Source organism: Equus caballus, chromosome 10 (assembly GCF_041296265.1).
Source record: "Equus caballus isolate H_3958 breed thoroughbred chromosome 10, TB-T2T, whole genome shotgun sequence".
NCBI classification, from domain to species: Eukaryota; Metazoa; Chordata; class Mammalia; order Perissodactyla; family Equidae; genus Equus; species Equus caballus.
Genome location: NC_091693.1, coordinates 81645266 through 81664145, shown reverse-complemented (window position 1 = coordinate 81664145; position 18880 = coordinate 81645266). Strand labels below are relative to the sequence as shown.

The 18880-nt window shown below is 41.5% G+C and overlaps 1 protein-coding gene across 1 annotated transcript in view; it reads left to right on the top strand.

Annotated features, from left to right (window-relative positions):
• Window positions 1–1989: 1989 nt before the first annotated feature.
• Window positions 1990–18880, top strand: part of MTCL3 (MTCL family member 3) — a 49615-nt gene continuing 32724 nt past the window's right edge. The window contains exons 1-4 of the mRNA XM_070225481.1: window positions 1990–2727; window positions 4674–5869; window positions 6324–6548; window positions 8379–8537. Coding sequence (XP_070081582.1) covers window positions 4769–5869; window positions 6324–6548; window positions 8379–8537 — 1485 coding nt within the window. The 5' untranslated portion in view covers window positions 1990–2727; window positions 4674–4768. The remainder of the gene's footprint in view (window positions 2728–4673; window positions 5870–6323; window positions 6549–8378; window positions 8538–18880) is intronic.

Here is an 18880-nt window from a genome sequence, read left to right as displayed (position 1 = left end):
CTCTAAAGCTATGTAGATAAAGATACTTTATATGCTTAAGGTCATGAATATGAAAGAGTAGATACTTTAGGCGATGTATTTCTTAAGGGCTTTGAAGTTGAGACTTCAGCCTTCTTTCCTTGATTGAAGATCCACGTCTTACTGTGTTACAGAGTGGATGATTCATTATGACAGACTTTAAAAGGCCAATTGGCCTGTCTGCTTCTGCAGCACAGTAAAAATAATATGAAAGCCTTTCTAAATTCTGACCAGTTCTTTGAAGAATCATCTTTGGGGTTTGCTTAATTGGAGAAATATAATTTTAACTAGCAAAACAAGGAATAAACCAGATAAATTTCCAGTTCAAAAGTTCTTTTAATGGCATATTTACGTGAGTAAAGAAGCATCTTAAATACCACTTATATTTATTCTTTATTATTAGTTTTCAACCCTGAAATTGTATAACACTAAATTATAAATTGACACTTTTAAGCACATTGACCGCTTGATTTAAGTATGCATGATAATCTATTCTTGATTTTACTAGACTTTTTAAAGTTCCTAATGCATTGAAATAAATAATGCTACCTTAGGAAAAATTTGAAACATAGATACTTGAACAGAGTGCAAGTTCTTAGAGAAGAGGGATCAGGTAGGTTTTGTGTTCTCAGAGTACGTTTATAATATCATTATCTTATTTTTAAAGATTAATCAGAAGAAATATTTTTAGTTGAATGAGATCTGTGGATCTTGATATTTTTTAAGGAAATCACAACTCAAGTGTGAGTATATAATGACAAATTGCCTAATTTAAATTGTGATTACATTTTACTTTCTTATTTTTCTTTTATTTTTGATATGCTGTCAAGGTCTGAGCTATTTATCATGGATGTCACAGACATCACAGTTCAACTTGCCATAAGTATTCATAGAGTTATATGGAAATTATCCCAATTCTCATTCATAAGCTTGAGCCTCCCCAGAACAGAATTATTTCTTAATTTATCTTTGCATACCCAGCACCTTGGACAGTGCTGGCCATGCACTAGGCACTTACTATTTTGGACCAGACGAATCCGTGAATGTTTTGTCCTGATACTATAGTTGTCTTATTTATCGCTGGAGATATTAATCACCAGGGCTTGAACGTCTTTTTTATTTTGCTGTAATGGTGTTGCTTGTATGCAAACTACTCATTGTTAAACTGAGTAAATTGTTACATACTTAAATTGTTTTATTTCATTTTTAATGCAGGATGTTACATTTGGAAAATAAAATTTTGCACTAAAAATCATGTTAGCATAAAGAATTATTTTATCAAAATATTGACTTCCTTTTACCTACAAAAGCACGATATTGTTGGAAAAGAAATTTAATTACAAAAAAAATACCCTTTCGAAAGCAATGTTTACGTTTATTCTCACCTTCAAGTTCACCAAGGAATTCTTAGAGGTAGGAGGAAGACCTTCATGCTCCTATCCTCCCCCCAAAAAAACAAAACTGGAAGAGAAAAGGGAATTTTCCTCTTGGATTTTTAAAATATTATTACTGTGGAACACTGTGGATTAGTGTACATTGTAAAGGCATGTACTCTGAATTCCCTTTTTTCCCCTGAATTCCGTTTAAGCTTATATCTTATAAATACACTCTTGATGATTCGTGTTACCCACATGCACTACTATAAAGATTACAGATCCCGGCAACTGTTCCTTGTATTCAAAGCGGAAACTAGAACTTAATGAAGAGGAGAAGAAAATGTACCAAAGGCAAACCCGCCTGCAAATGATCTCTGTAAACCGATGTTATTCGGTTTGCACTAAACGAGTCGTTGCACTAAATTGCACAAGAACCCTTTGTCTGCGGGACGCTGGGTCTGGCAACCATTATCTACTCGTGGAAACGACGTCTGCTGACTCCGCCCGGGCTGGGGGTGGGGAGAGTGCACCGCGTGGAGAGCTCCGCTGAGGATTAAAGTGAACGAACAAAGAGAACTCCCAGCAGCCGCCCGCCAGCGCTTCGCAGCTGCACCGGGAGACGTCAGTCACGCCCGGAACGCTGTTGGAATCCGCCTCCCTGAGAAAAGAGCTCAAGTAAATAATTGATGGAAATTGATCCAGCCTAGGACAAAGCTTTACAGAAAACCGGTGCCTCCTATTTCGAGACGTTTCGGAATCTTCTGCCAAGCACAGGATATTGGAGTGAGGCAGGCACTTTGAAAGCTTTGAGAGCGACCACCGATCTTCCATCTCGGGCGTGGCTCTGGCCTTTTTGTCTTGCCCCCCCCCCCCCCCCCCCCCCGTCCCTGCCTTTTTCTCTTTCCTTTTGAAAGTAGCTTCTCTTCGGTTACTTCTACCCTCCCTTGCAATTCCGCCCCCTCCCCTGCTGGGTCTGGTGAGGTCAGCTCATGAATATCTGTGCACTTCCTGGGGAGCGTCTGGCACGGCGTGGTACCTCGCGTGTTCGCCTCCTCCGAGCCGCAGATCCAGCCCAGCCGCGGACTGATGAAGGAACCGGCTCTGGGGCCTCTGAGTCTGCACGTTAACGCCATTGTTTGGAGAAATCGAACGGGTGTGGAACTGGGGCGAGCGGGCCCAAAGTCGTGCTCGGCCAGAAAGTCGCACATCATACTACGAAGTTAAACTTCCCTCGTCTCTGAAAGACACAATCATAAACCCTGAGGTTCCTGGAAGATCGAAAGGGAAGGGCTGTTGATTTGCATCAACTTGGAAACATCGCCTCTGCTGAGAAGTGAGCAGTTCTTCTGGATTTCTAAAGGGATGGGCATGAGAAATGGGGTGGGTCAGTGGGCAGATGAAACCATTGATTAAAAATGTTGGTTTGGGCCATGCTGGGGTTGCTTGGTTGGTGATTTCCACGGGCAAAGCCTTGAAGAGACACAGCATCTTGTCACTTTGTGAGAACCACGTGACAGAAGCCAGGTACCTTTGATTGTGGGAGCTGTGTTCCTGTAAAACGAGCTTTCTCTTGGGTGAGAGCTGTATGGGGGCCGAGTTTAACGTTTCTCTGGTGGCACTTATCTCCAGAGTGATTCTGCCTAATTCAGAACAAAATTAAGCTTGCGTTGGCAATATAACTTGTTTGGGTGGTCCACATTAGTGTGACCCATGCCGATGAACTAGGCTCTTCTAGGAGCATGTGGCTCCCGGAGAACATGTAGAAAATAAGTTGATGGGCAACTTTTTTTTTCTCTATTGTCTTCCTTCTTCTCTATTATTTTCCAAAATGAGTTGGAAGGAGATCCCAGAAAGATAAAGGGAGATGGAGAAGGATACTTCCAATAATTTTTCTTTATAAAATGAGGTATCACTGAATGTTGACTAATAACAGGCATAATGTTAGTAAAATAACTAACAAGTATCTCCTCTCCTAATAGGAAAAAAAATTTTTTTTAAACAGAACTTTCTGCCTAGTCATACCCTTTTCGGTACTTTAGAGAGAAATTATAGTTCTAAGGCAAAGGCACCCAATTGATTAGCTTGCTAGCTAGCTGGATCACTAGGGAGAAGAACCCAGGAGGCAATGGCTTGCTATTTTCCAGATTTTAAAACCCAGTGATAGATTTGCCTTGGAAAAAATGCACAATAGAAATTGCTCTTATCACCATGAGTGAGGATGCAGCAGCCTTCGGGGTGCAGGGTCAGGATGCACCAGCTGTCTTGGATGCAGCATCATTTTATCTCAGAATTTGGCTCCATAGGAGGGACTGGGCACTTTAAGAGTACAGCTTTGCCTACGATATGTATGATATGCCCTCCATGCCATTTGCATTCTTAAGAATGAAAACATTTTATATCTAGCAATTACACTTAAAACTAAAATGATTCCACAGAACTGTGAAATTTGGGTAAGTCTAGAAAAAGTGACCACCCATAATTTAAGAAATTGTACACAGCCTCGAATAAACTTTTCCAAAAGCATTTTAAAAATTTTTCCCTAAAGCTAAAAAAATCCATATAGGGTTGCTGATGACTAAACCATATAGATGATTCCTAATGCCATTATTTTCTTGAAACTGAAGTTGATTTAAAGTCATCCATTATTTGTATTTTCTCTTAGTTCTCATCTAAAGGAAATTGGGTACATTTCTCTAACCAAGAGCATTAAGGTTTAGAGTTGTTTGAGAATAGTGCCATTTATCCGTAGCAAATCTCTAGGAACCTTCATCATAACCCTTTCCCTCTAATTGACACTTGGGAATATTAATTAAATAAAACTTTCTCCACTAAACTAGGCTTTAAAATGCAGATTTGATAGTGAGGAAAAGCAAGGTCGAAAACGCGGGGAGGGTATTGTCAACTTTAGCATGTGGACAGTTCCTTTTCCTTCTGAACCTTCTTCCTGACCTTATCCTCTTTTTTTTTTTTTTTAAATCTCTCTCCCTAACAATTCCTTTCTGTCTCCATGTTTCACTCTTGCCAAAACCTGCTACCCTAGAATGTTAGATTTAGTTGCTTTCAGGTCGTCATTTACTGAGGTGGCGTCAGAAGGAGATGGCGCCTCCCTGGGCAAAATGAGAATTGATAATTGTGCATCCTATTCCTAAAGTCAAGGCTTCTATTAAGCGCCTTCCAAAAATCTCATTTTCTAGGGCTTCTCTTGTTTAAGAAAATCACTCTTTGCTCTGCAACAATTCAGACATGCTGTGCGCTTCCCTTCTCTTGTTTTTGTGCCAGGTTAGAAAGAAAGGTTGGTGGCAGTGAGGAAGGAGGAGAATGATCGGGTGATGGACCGTTCTAAATCTCATTGGGTAGATTTTTTCTAGACTGCCATGAGTCAGCCACCGACGGGGGGCGCTGCCCCTGCCGCCGCCGCAGCTTGTGCCGCCACTGCTGCCACAGAAGCTCGCCTGCACCCGGAGGGCAGCAGCAGAAAGCAGCAGCGTGCTCAGTCACCTGCTAGACTGAGGGACAATTCGGTCCGACAGACAACCGCTGCCACCCGGTCCCCTGCGGGGGCCGGCACTAAAGTCAATTCTGTTCGACAGCAGCAGCTGCAGCAGCAACAGCAGGGCAACAAGACCGGGAGCCGCACAGCGCCTCCAGCCATCGCCCGAGGAGGCGGAGGCGGAGCGGAGAAGGCAGCGCCCCTGGCGCCCAAAGGGGCCGCGCCGGGAGCTGTCCAGACCGCGCCTGGTGCTGAAGCGGCCCCCGCGGCGACCCTGGCCCCGGTGGGCGGCAGGAGGCCTGGCCCGTCGGAGGAGCCGCCCCGGGAGCTAGAACCCGTGTCCTCTAAACTCGGGGAACCCCCTCCGCTGGGAGAAGGAGGAGGAGGGGGTGGGGAAGGAGGAGGAGCCGGCGGCGGCTCCGGAGAAAGGGAGGGGGGCGCTCCGCAGCCGCCGCCGCCGCCCAGGGGCTGGCGAGGGAAAGGCGTACGGGCTCAGCAGAGGGGCGGCAGCGGCGGCGAGGGGGCCTCCCCTTCGCCATCCTCCTCCTCTGCGGGCAAAACCCCAGGCCCTGGCAGCAGAAACTCCGGAAGCGGCGTGGTGGGGGGTGGCAGCGGTGGCGGAGGGAGCTACTGGAAGGAAGGATGTCTGCAGTCTGAGCTCATCCAGTTCCATCTCAAGAAAGAGCGGGCGGCAGCGGCGGCGGCCGCAGCTCAGATGCACACTAAGAACGGCGGCAGCAGCAGCAGCCGCAGCTCCCCGGTCGCTGGCACCCTTGCCATTTGCGAGCCCCTCGCACTCCCTTCCGCCTCCCCAATGGCGGCGGCAGCAGAAGGCCCTCAGCAGAGCGCAGAGGGCAGCACGAGCGGCGGGGGCATGCAGGCGGCGGCGCCCCCATCGTCGCAGCCGCACCCCCAGCAGCTCCAGGAGCAGGAAGAAATGCAGGAGGAGATGGAGAAGCTGCGAGAGGAAAACGAGACTCTCAAGGTGAGGAGGGTGGGGGTAACCTGGTGGGGGAGGGGAGGTGTGGGCCTCGGAGGATTAGGGCGTGTCCGGGCGGGGGTGAAAGGCTGCTAACCTGTTAGGGAGCCTTGAAGAGGGAGGGGAACAGGAAATGAGGAGAGGGGGTTCCTCGGCCTTTTCCGGATTTAAAACAGCCTGAGATAGCGTTAGATTTTAATTTAAATCCAAATCTGGGCCTTCGTTTCTCTGATTTATCATGGTATGTCCCACTTTTTCATAGAGCTAGAGTAGGAGAGAGAGGCCTAAAGAGGGTCCGTTTTTTCAGTTTCTTCTCCTTCATTCAGCTCCGTGTCACTCCTGTCTCATGGAGAAGGGGCAGTAAAGCTGGGAATTTGGACTTGGGATGGGGTGTACACGGTGTATGTCGGAGGGGTGGGGGAAGAGGCTAATTTTGACCCGCGGCCTGTTACCACCTCAGAACGAGATCGATGAGCTGAGGACCGAGATGGACGAGATGAGGGACACTTTCTTCGAGGAGGATGCCTGCCAACTGCAGGAAATGCGCCACGAGTTGGAGAGAGCCAACAAAAACTGCCGGATCTTGCAGTACCGCCTCCGCAAAGCCGAGCGCAAAAGGCTCCGCTACGCGCAGACCGGGGAGATCGACGGGGAGCTGTTGCGCAGCCTGGAGCAGGACCTCAAGGTCTGCGGCACCGGGCTGGGGACGCACAGCAGGGGCGGCGGGGCGCCGGGCGCGGGGAGCGGGGCAGGGTAGGGGGAACTCTGGTCAAGGGCTTTTTGAGCTGAAGGGCTTCAGTGGTGACTGGCAAAGAGCTTTAGGGACACGGAGTTTTCCAGCGCTGACCACAAAATACCAGGATCCCGGAAGGGGAAGATGCAGAACAGACAGGTGGGTTTGAAGAGTCCAGTGGGTGTGGAAGGTCTTGCGGAGAGGGAGCCCTGTGGGCTCTCCTGGGGGTGACTCTTCCAGAGGTGGGGGGAAGAGGGCGCCTCCGTCCATGGCGGAAACAAGGGCGTGGCAGAGCGAAGGCTCTGGCCTTGATCTGGCCTCCAGGGGTTGTCTTCCTAGTGAAGGCCAGGCAGAATCAGGCACCCAAGAGCAGCATGATGAAGACTCCTCCAGAGGAGGAGCCCAGAATAAGAACAGCATTGGGAAGGTGTTAAAGTTAAGATTTCTCTCTGCAAGACCGCCCCCCCCCCCGCCCCCCATCCTCCAGGACTCCTTCCCTTCTGTGTTACCTCTGCGATATCTCCCCGGAAGGAAAACTGTCCACTTGCGGCTCCTTTTGGAGAAGTAAAGGGAGAGCGAACTAAATGAAAGAGCCTCCTTCTTAATGTGAAGTTGCTTCTTCAGAATCTCCCCCAGTGGAGAAATTTTAGCCTTGAAATGCAGTTTTTAGGCAGGTGTGGGCTGTTCAGTTCAGTTTGACTGTAGGCAGATTCTCTGACAGTGCAAATCAGATGTTATCTTCATGGCCATGAACAAGGAAACAAACATAATTTTAGTTGTATTAACTTCGTCAAAATATAAAAATCAATTGTAATTATCCTATATTTGTTTTAAAGAAAGCTATGAGGAAGCATTTTATGAAAGTTGTTGTATTATTTCTCTTTTTCTTCTTTTCCTCTCATTTGTTGAGTACACACTAGGCACCAGGCACTGTGCAAGCATTGTTACATATATTATTATCTCAGTTCTCAAGAAGAAAACACAACAAAACTATAAGGTAGGGATTATTAATAGCATCATTTAACAGGTGCCCAAGCTGAACCTTTTACAGAGGTTAAGTGCCAAGCTTCCAGACCTGGAACTCAACTAGTATGTGGCCAGGCTGGCTCCCCACCCAGTCTAAAACCACAGCCTGGCACTGAGTCACTACACCAGGCTGCTCCACCTTTCTTTCCAACGTAATCTCAAAACAGGAGGCAAAAATGCGCACTGTCATTTTTTTAGAAGCTTAATCTCAAGGACTAAAATGTTTCCTAAAACTAAACACCCGGAGGTATAGGATCAAAATTCAAGCCCCGTACACCACTTGTGAAAAATTTGTTTTCTGGTCTTTAAAATGTGTATTAACAGAAGCACCTCCCTCATAGGTTTTCTTTTTGTAGAATTATAGGAGATATGTGAAATTTCTCCTCACATAATAAAACACAATTGAACATTTATTACCACACTGTCATGTAGAAGTTAAGGGAACAAAGTCAAGAGCCAGACCCCTCGCCATTTGTTACCTATATGACCTTGAGCATATTACTTCACATCTCTGAGACTTAGTTTCCTCATCTATAAAACAGGAATAATAATAGTACCTATTTCATGGGATTGTTGTGAGAGTTAAATGGTTTATGTATGTCAATGGCTTATATTTAAAACATCTGGAAAGATGCCTGGCACATGGCGAACACTGTATAAGCATTGGCTCTTGTTACTTTAGTATGAATATCACTTTAGCCAACTTATTTTGTTGTCTTTAATTATATTCTGTTGTTACAAACTGCTTTCATTTAGGTTGCAAAGGATGTATCTGTGAGACTCCACCATGAATTGGAAAATGTGGAAGAAAAGAGAACGACAACAGAAGATGAAAATGAGAAACTGAGACAACAGCTTATAGAAGTTGAGATTGCAAAGCAGGCTTTACAGAATGAACTGGAAAAAATGAAGGAGGTTAGTATTCAATTATCTCTTAATGGACTACGTATTTTTAGTTCTTTAGGAAAGATTCCCAAGGACTAATATGACTGTTAAAGAATTGGCTTTTTTAATGATTATAGGACATTTGGTTGTTCTCACCCAATATAGTGACAGACATATGATTTCATACTAATAAGTAAGTAGCAAAGAAAAAATTTTGACCTTAGCCCTTCCTCTAACCTGACATATGACCTATGACTCATGTTTCATCCTGTGTCATCCAAATGTGTCTGTTAGTTAAATTACACAGCTGAACCAAGCACAAAGGGTGTCAAGATTATGAAGAAATAAGCCCTGTGTTAGCTGAGATGAAGAGCTAGTCCGGTGAGATTACTACTGAGTTCATAGAACCACAGACTTTTGGGATGAAAACGGCCGTTTAATCTAATCTAATCATTGCTTGAATCTTCCTTATAACAAATCCTCCAAATGATCTAATGCTTAGAGCGTCACCAGTCACTAACCCTTCAGATCTTCTGCAGAAGCCAGTGCTATCACAGTATAGCTCTCTTTAGAGGTTTTCTTTGCTTCAAGTTGAAATCTACTCAATTGTAACTTTAACCAATTCATCTAAGTTCTACCCTTTAGGGTAGAAGAGTCAGAGTTCTCTTCCACATCTTCTATTTGAAGATTCCTACCATGTTTCCCCTGAATCTTCTCAAAGAACAAAATCAGTATCAAAGGAAATAATTGGAGGAGGAAAGAAACAGAAAAGATCTATCAAGAAATAATTAACTTTTTGATACAGTGCAACTTGTGAAAACTGTTATTGAGAGTTAGCAAATACATACGTAGTCCTTAGAACATTTTCCTCTGCTTAAATATGCAGAATTTAAATGAAAATCCTAGTCTTTCCATGGACTAACTGAGATATTGCACCTGCCATTGCTGCGCTTATCTCAAAATGGTATAAAAATATATCAACCGTGTAACAATGAAAATATCAATAGTCTGATTAAGAATATGTCCGTGTCAAGAATTTGTAGAAGACTGTTTCAGTGGGGTAAACCATTTTGTGATCTAAGTTTCTACTTAATCTTATATCATCCTGACTTTAAATATTTTTTAACATGACAAATTAGGGCAAAATCATTTTAATGAGATATAATTGTTGGCTAATACCCAAGGGTGACTGTGTGTTATAACAGAAAAACATGAAGACTGGGAGCCATGTTACTATCCTCATCTGTAACTAACTGGGTAACTTAGAAGACCTCTAACTTCTACTTGCCTCAGTTTATTCAGTTGTAAAATGCTTTTGATGATTCTCAGCATCGCCTGTGGCTATCGTGACTTTTATCATGAAACCTAAGACATTACTATTAGAGAACAGCACAGATTTTTTTCTAAAGTTAAGAGATCAAATATAAAAATAATATAGATTTAAATATATGTTTCCTCAGCAATAATGTACAGTGGAAGTGTGTCAAAAATTGAAAGTTTGAGTTCCAGGACGTGGGTAGGTAGATGTATTAGTTTGCTAGGGCTGTCGTAACAAAGCTCCACAAACTTGGTGGCTTAAACAATAGACATCTATTTTCCTTACAGTTCTGGAGGCTTGAAGTCCAAAGTCAAAGTGCTGGTAGGGATTCCTCCTTCTGAGGGCTGTGAGGGAGGGATCTGTTCCAGGCCGCTCTCCTTGGCTTGTAGATGGCCATCTTCACATTCACGCAGCATTCTCTTTGTAGCTGTCCATGTCCAAATTTCTCTTTTTTGTAAGAACACCTGTCTTATTAGATTAGAGCCTACACAGATGACCTCATTGTAGCTTGATTGCCTCTGTAAAGATCATATCTTCCAATAAGGTCACATTCTGAGGTACTTGGGGTTAGGACTTCAACATATGAATCGAAGGGACACAATTCAACTTTTAACAATAGCTACTGAATACCTTCTTATAGTCCAAGAGAAAGTTCATTGTCAGTCCCATTAGGCTCCATTCCAGGTTCATACCTCTCTTGCCTTCTTCCATATTCTGCATTTATACTATTAAAAACATTCAAGTCAAAAAAATTTCACTTCATTACCAAGGATGAAAGACAAATACCTTGTGATTTGGTGTCATGTGACTGTGTTTCAAGTTGGATTTAAGAATGGCATAAGAGATTTCTGATTTTCATCCTGTTCCAGGAAAGGGGAAAATGCCTATAGACTGGCTGTCTGTAAGCCAGACAGATGGGACCTCTCCCGTCTTCAAATAAAAGCCAAAATAATCTGGCTACCGAAGAAGGACTGGAACCTGCGAATGTCCTCAAGGAGAATCATTGTGAAGATGCATTTCCTTGATTCTGTTCCCCACACTCTTCCCTATGACTACTTCTTCCTTCAGGGCTCTAGCTCTGGATTGGAAAAACACTGTTGTAGAACCAAGCAGTGTGGGTATATATGTTCATGCCAAAGAGGCAATTCACATTCTCCCTGGAGTTATAAAAGCCGAATTCCAATCCCTGATTAGGGACTACAACAGTAAAATTGTAAGGAGTTTAGGAGCAGGTATGCAGGACATCAGTTCTTAAAGTAACCTTTTACTAAAAAGATGGGCTCTAAAATAGCATTTATAGTTTGAGAAGATGGATGGTGGTGGGGAAAAGAAATAGAAATAGAGAGGAAGGACAAACGAGTGGAAGATAAAGATCTGGGGTATTCTAAATGTAATACAGGGAAAATGAAAATATTCTAGGAGGGAAGTTCTGTAATCATTCATTTGAGATTGCCCTTCATAGTGTTCAGAAAAGTGTCAGAAGTAGAAAAAGTAGTTTGAAAATATGTTTAGAAATCAGAAATGGTCCATTAAAATAAGATTTTTCTAATGGTACTTCTGTTATCTTCCAAAAAGATAGCTCCTAAAACTAAGCTGCAGTAATAACTGGCTCATTTTGTGGGGTAGGAGTTGTAGGTTTGAAGCCTGACTTGTTCTTGTATGTCTGCAACAGCTCCACTTAATCATCTGCTTCTGGATTGTAAAATGAAAACATATTCAAGTCCTTGGTGGGTTGTAACCATACGACTGTCATCCCTTTGTGGCAGTCTACCAGTGGAGAAAATAGAACCAGGCCAAGCTTTCCATTATAAAGAAAAGACGTTAGTTAATGGAGCAAAATCATAAAATGTGAAATAGAATATACTAGAGAGAAGCAATCCTCCAACTCCCAGTTTTTAGTTTCTTATATGGAGTCAAAATGGATGTTGAACAACACAACTGGGACCAATAGCCCATCTGTTGAAGTTTGGAAACCATTTACTAAGAGTTTAACTGGCTTTGGGGGTGTTGACCAATTGCTCTCAAGGCTAGTGGCTGCACGAGGTTCTGTGCACCTGCTCACATCCATCTGCTTATCTTCTCCCCCTAAGAGTATGGAATAGGTACCTCGAGATAAGAAGAGTTGAGTAGAGTCAGGACGGAGGTAATTACTGAGTCTACTGCAACTCATTACTTGTATCAAAACAGCTGGTATTCTGCCAAGTGCAAACAAGAGGGACCTCTTAGGAAGCTGCCTTAGAATCTTAATGACATTCTCTTCCTGATTATAAAACATTGATTGCCTCTAGCAGTATGCTTTCTTGCAGTAAAAAATGCCTTTACCTTTTTGTAACCTGGAGAAAAATGATGAGCTATCTTCCAGCATCACAAACAATTAGAAAGACAAAAGTTGTTGTAAAAGTTATTTCATGGAAACTACAACTAGTCTTTTGAATGCCGGGATGGGTTAATGCACAAATAGCATAAAGTGAGGATATGGAGGAAGCTCTATCTAATATGGAGGAGGCTCATGAGAGGCGAGTCTCTGCTACAGTTAATTGAGGGTCACTGCCCTTCATGAACTCCTGTTTCTATAGGAAGAACCTTTCTTTGCACAACTTTATTTCAAAACCCCTTTGCTCTTCAAGAGGGAGAGGTCTTCTCATGTCACCTTTAAGGTCTGTTTTTGAGAAGCATTGATGATAGTCATTTGAGGAAAGAAATAACCAAGAGAGGACCTTTGAAGATGGAAAGGGGAGAAAGAGTAATTGAGATGATGACGATGATGATGAGAACTGTTTATTACATCTTTTTCATTTCAGAATCTGTACTCTTTGTGTTGTCTCTTCCCTCACCCTCACACAAGAGTCTTAAAAGAAAATGATTTCCTTAACTTTTCCTGGTCTCTGCTCTCTACAGGGCTGTTAACTGGCCAACAGCAATAACACCATCTGTCTTGGGACTTTTATTCTCTGTGCACTTGGCTAACATATCTTATCCATTACAATGAACTTTCATTGTAGGACACAAAAATAATTAATACTATAAATTGCAACAGTAGTGTCCCTGTTTTTTTTTTCTTTTTTAGAGTACATAGGGAATACATCTATTTACTCAGACTCTCTTTACAGATATAAGACTTTAATAAACAAAAGCTTGTCCTGCATGTTTAAAATTACCTACTTATTTTCTTATGCAAAACAAAGAACTATATTTGGTTTTAATAGGGCTTGTTTATCTAAGTTTTAAAGTGTAAAAAAGAAATATTGAGTGATAAATCAGCAAAGAAGCAGTCCAATAGTTTAAATGGAGAATTTCTTTGGCATTTGAATATTTTCCCCTGGTTCTGGTAGTTAATTTACAATTTGAAAAATGGAACAGCCGTCATTGATATTTTTTAATGAAATTGCTGTAAATATTTTGAAATGCATCAGTTAAACACCGTGACTTTAGTCACATCTCAGAGGCAGTAGTTTGTTAAATCACGTAGGCAGGAATAATAGAGACTAAATTAAAAACAGAGAAGAGTGTTCCAGGTAAGCACTGGAAAGCTTGTCTTCTGGGGCACCATATGTTGTGAATGCATTTTTAAAGATGTATTTATTTAGTAATTATAAACTTTATTGGATTTTTTTCGTGAAATTATATATGTAGTCGCTTGCACTCTAAAGTGATTCCCAAGACGCAGTCTTGGTTAAGTGGCCCTTTCTTTCACCCAGATGGCAAGCCTTCAGCAAAAGCAAAGTAGGACATAGATGAGAAAATCTCTGTTGGTGGATTATTTCATGAAAGATATTGAACTTATATTAAAAACTTCAAATTGCTGGTTTTTTACATGAAAATACATATCAGCATCACATACCCTACATAGTTGATCAGATCCCAGTTCTTTTGTTGGATGGAATTTTGAACTTTATATTCTTGAAACAGTAAGGCACTGTACAACTATGGATTTTATCTGATTAATCATCTCTTATGAGTGTACACGCAGTTCCCATTTAAAATATCTGTTGATTTTGATGTTTGCAGTGTCTTGGCTTCATAGAAATTGTTGAATGAATGTATGTTGAAATATTTGTTACATTTGCTGATAAACCATATCCATGAGAGCTGAGTTTTCAACCCTGGACTCTACTAGTTTAATGGAGGTCTGGGGATCTAGGCTGAACTTTGAATGATCCATGCCTGAAAGATGAGCAGCTTCTCGGTGTTTAAATATCTCCATAGAAGTATGTTACCTACATAGTTACTGAAGGATTTGTTTACTTTTCTAACTTCTATATCCAGCCTGCCTTAAAAGGGGATTTGAAATGGTTCACGATAAATAATAACCATTGAAATCAGAGTTTAAAAATTTGGTTGAGAATTCTGGGAAGATGAAGGAAAACTTAATCCAAGAGATGTGCATTGTTATGAAACGGCTCTGAGTTTAATAGCAATCCAGGCAGAGAGAGAAATATTGAAAGAAATTCTTTCCTAGCTATGACCAGATATGGAGGCAACATCAAGTTTCATGTGAAACCTCCAGAGCAACCGTGAAGAAAGTCAATTATGGTACAGCAAAATGTTGACAGTTATAAACAGATTTTACATGGCAACCAATGGATGGATGCGCCTTCTAAACAATTGTCAAGTTCTCTTCTATACAATCAATAAATTAGGAATTAAAGTTTTGCAGAAAATAAAATTCAGACATTTTGTCATTAGCTGTGAATTTGAGTGTGGTTTATTAGAGAGTACCTATGTCATAGAGTGTGGAAATTGTCTTTGAGGGTTCACCTCTCATTCCCTGTGACCGTGCATAAATAACTTGAAATATATAGGCCTCTGTTTCTTTATTCATAAATGCAGAAGTTAAATGGAATGCTCTCAAAGGTTCCATAAAAATGTCATTTTCTACTTTGTCAGCTATCCATCTCTGTTCTCCTTGAAAGTTTTATTCATAGTTAAGTATACCATTCCATTTCATTATTATTATTTTATTACTGTAATTATCTTTTTCATTTATTCAATCAACAACTATTTATCAGACAGTAATTCATGACCTGCTGTAATGTGGCCATATAGATACCCACAGAGATACAGACATCAAAGCATTGCCTTAAACTCAGAGTTGGCACTCAGTGAGAGTTCTGCTGAAGGGTTTTTAACCACGGAGACTAAGACCTACAATGTTCTCTGTGGTTGTTGCTACTCCTCAGCATTCAGGCCCTGGTTTAGTGTAGAAATCAGAACTGAAGACCTGACACATGGGGCTCAGGACAAGTGGTGCCTTCGGAATAATCTGAGCCATAGTTTGGATTTAGCCTTAGCTTTCCACTCCAAGAGGCCACAGAGGTCTCATGGTAACCAAAAATTCCCCATCTTGTCCAATAAGAAATAAACCAGAAAATTGAATGATGGTGCCTAGATGTGCTAAGTTGTACAGAACATCTCTGAGGCAGGTTCTTTACTGTGTAGACTGTGGGGTGGCTTCTTCCCCTGGAAGACTGCCAGGTTCTCACCATATGGGTGTGGCCTTGAGTTAGCGAGTGCTGGTCATCAGTTGAACATCCAAACATTTGTTTTCTGCTGTTATTGAAATTTATTTTCATCCCCCTGTGACTTCTCTGATGTTTTTTGAAGGTGAAAGTCTTTATATTTCCAGGAGCATAACAGGAATCTCTTGAGGTCACTTGGCCTTTGTGTGTGTGTGTCTGACAGACAAAAACCTCATGTAGGACCTACCCCTTTCAAACAACTCAGTACTTTCCTTGAGGGACTCTGAGGGGTGTAGCTGTGACCTGACTAGTTCCTGTGTTGCCTTCAGGCTTTTGGGTAGTAATTAATTACTCTCCTCTACCACTCCCCTCTACCGTGGCCACTGTTGGCTGCCTGAGGAAGGCCTTGTCTCTAGCAGTGGCAGAAAACAGCATCTGCTCTCTGTCTCAGCCCTTTCCTCAAGGCTAAAACCCCAAAACTTTAATCTGACTTTAATTTAGCAAGCTTTTTGCAACCTTTTATTGAGCATATATATAATTTGTATAAGGGGATTAACAGTTAGTGTCACCATGAGAGTAGTCCCTGACATCAAGTTAATTATTTTCTGATAGAAAAGACAGCCTTGTAGAGGTTGTACTTTGACAATAGTTACACATATGCACACTGTACTGAATACTTTGATCTTCATTACCTCAGGAGGGTAAACTCTATGAGGACAGGGCTGATGCCTGTTTTGATCACTATGGCATTCTCAGCATCCAGTTCAGTGCCCAGCATGTAGTCAGTTAGACCACGTTCTTCTATAATATTATAACAACTGTTATTTCATATTTAATTTGTATATATCTTTTTCCTGCACTAGACTATAAACTCCCTGAGCATAAGGACTGCGTCTGTCTTACTCATCATTGTGTCCTCAAAACCAGAAGTTGTTGATACAAAGTTGATAAACAATAAATAATGTTGAAAGACAGAATGAATGGAAATTAGGAGAGGTGTTTCAGGCCCTACGTTGCAGGGAGAACAAGAAATGTGACTCAGAACCAGCCCTCTTTCCACGGTGCTTAGTGACGTACAAACAAGATGAGAAGGAAGCAGATGAGTAACTGCAGCCTCACCCTGCTTCCAGAATAGAGGTCTCTTGAGACTTTGTTACCTCCTAGAAACTTCCAGTCCTCTACCTTGCTTCTCTCAAACCCCAGTTATTCCCCAGAAGCAAGTCTTCCCTGAGACAAGATCTTACAGACCCCTTGGAAGGGGGAATGAGGACAGGAGCTCAAAAACAAGATGATGGCTCTGATGGCCTGGACGTCAGCTCTGCAGTTTAACTTGCGTGTGCTTTGATGAGAAAATGTGAAATGGAGGTTCAGAGAATGAGAGAAGACTGCAGATTCTGGCACTCCTAAAAACTGTCCAACTAAGTTTGATTTAAATCTTCAAGGTTTGGGACAGTCAGTTCAGCAGTTAATTTGGCTGGAGAGGTATGGAAAATTACCCCAGGGCTGCAGTTGCTCAATAGGCACAAGCGTTGAGTCTAATTATAAGCTAGTCACTGTGCCAGATACTTTATGAATAATTATGTTGTTAATAGTTTCATTTTAGAGATAAATACTCAAGGCTTAGAAAGGTGAATATCACTAGTCGGCAGGTTGGGTCCACACTGGTCGGTCTGCCTCCAAGCCCACAGATTCCACTGGCCGGTGCTGCATGGCCTCACTGCTGGGACTCAGGCTGTCCCTTCCACAGCCATTTCCACCTTCTTTCTGACCCACAAATGACCTTCCCTCTTTAGGGTCCTCAATACTCCTAGAATCCCCAAGTTCTGCACCTCTAGCACAGTTTAGGAAATGCTCTGAGCAACCATTGAGAGAAGGATTCCAAGGTGTCTATAGGAAGAATCTACTCTGTCTCAAAGAAAGAGAATCTTTGGAGGAAAAAAAAAACCTAGGACCATGGGGCTAGAAAAAATGTTTTCAGGTCTGTTGATCCTATCTCCTCTTTTTACAGACTTAATACCTGTGTTATTTCAGATAAGTCACTTAATAACCAACTCTCAGTTTAATCACCTGTTAAAGGAAAATGAATATTTTCTCTTTCCGGTCTATTCACAAGGATAACAAGAGATAATATGTGTGAAAGTGCTTTATAAACTGTAAGATACAATATAGACATCAGATGTCATTTTTGTTGTTATCATGACTTAGCTCTTGATTAGCTGATTAGGACTTAACTCCTAGAAATAATTTTTAAATCCATGAGGTTGAAATTTTAGATGGATCTAAGACCCCAATTCATTTGTACAGGCCTTTGAAACACTTTTGCTTTCTCTATTTCCATGAATGTCTACCATTCTCTGAATCTCCCCTTTCGTCTCACTCCACTCTGAAGCCATTCTAATTTCTTCCACCTGTCCTTTTCCCTCTTCCACTAGGCATGTCCTTAGTCGTTACTGCTTCCCCAACCATTAGCTCACATTTGCAAAGGTTTTGGGGGATGTGCAGACAATGCAGCTGCACTGTCTGCCCCTGCGTTCAACAGGGCTAACAATGCTGACTTGTCTGGATAAATGTCTCTCTCCTACGTTTGCTGCTCTATAAATGTTCCTCTTAAAGAGAAATACCTTAACAGAGAGAGAAGGGCTAGTGTATTCAAGCATAAGCTACATTAGGTTGTTTTGTAGTTTTTATTGACTCCATAGCTAAATTCTATGCTCTTTGAATTTTAGAACCATGTTTCTATTTAATTCACACACAGACTGTTATCAATAAATACTTGGGCAAGAGAAGAGGTGTTTAAGAAGATATGATCGCTGTCAGGGGAGTTCATTTTTAGCTCTTTAGATTAGAATTTACTCGGTTCCTTTGTTTTCCAATACTTGTGTTACATTTGAGTAAATATAACATGCAATTTAACTGTATATTATGAAGTATTTTCCAAATTGAAAATTCAGTTGTATCTTGAAGATTTTAGACTTGATTGCATTTTAATGGAAATACAGTCACTTATTTGATATCTCTGTTTTAATTCCATTTTTACATTTCAGGGTCAGTTAAACTGATCTTTATCCAGATGGTAAATGACATTTGAAGATGACATTTAAAGATGCCATTTAACTTCTCTCCTGACATTTCCGTTTTATGCTTATATAGTTCACCTAATGGGGCCATTTATATTCAGCTTGATTCAGCTCAGAAGCGCTTAAAATTAAAAATTCAAAGTATTCTATATTCATCTGCTTACTAGCTCCATTATTTCCCATTTGTCTGGCCAATTAATTATAGTGGTGAGTGGTTAATAAAATAAACTACATTATTTTTTCTTTCCTTCACGGAGTAAGTGTTCTTACCATTACATTGGCCAGGAACCCTGAATAATCGTAGAACTAATTAGACTGCCCAATTGATTATTGTAGTCAAGAGCACAATGAATGACTGATATGTTGGTATATGGTTGTATCCACTGCCTCCTTGCATATGGAAGAAAAAATTCATAGAACTTTATGATAGCCATTTGTGTGCATTCAGGAGGATCTCTTACATGGAAAGTATTGTCTTTCGAGGATAACATACAGCTATCGAATTCGTTTATTTAGAGG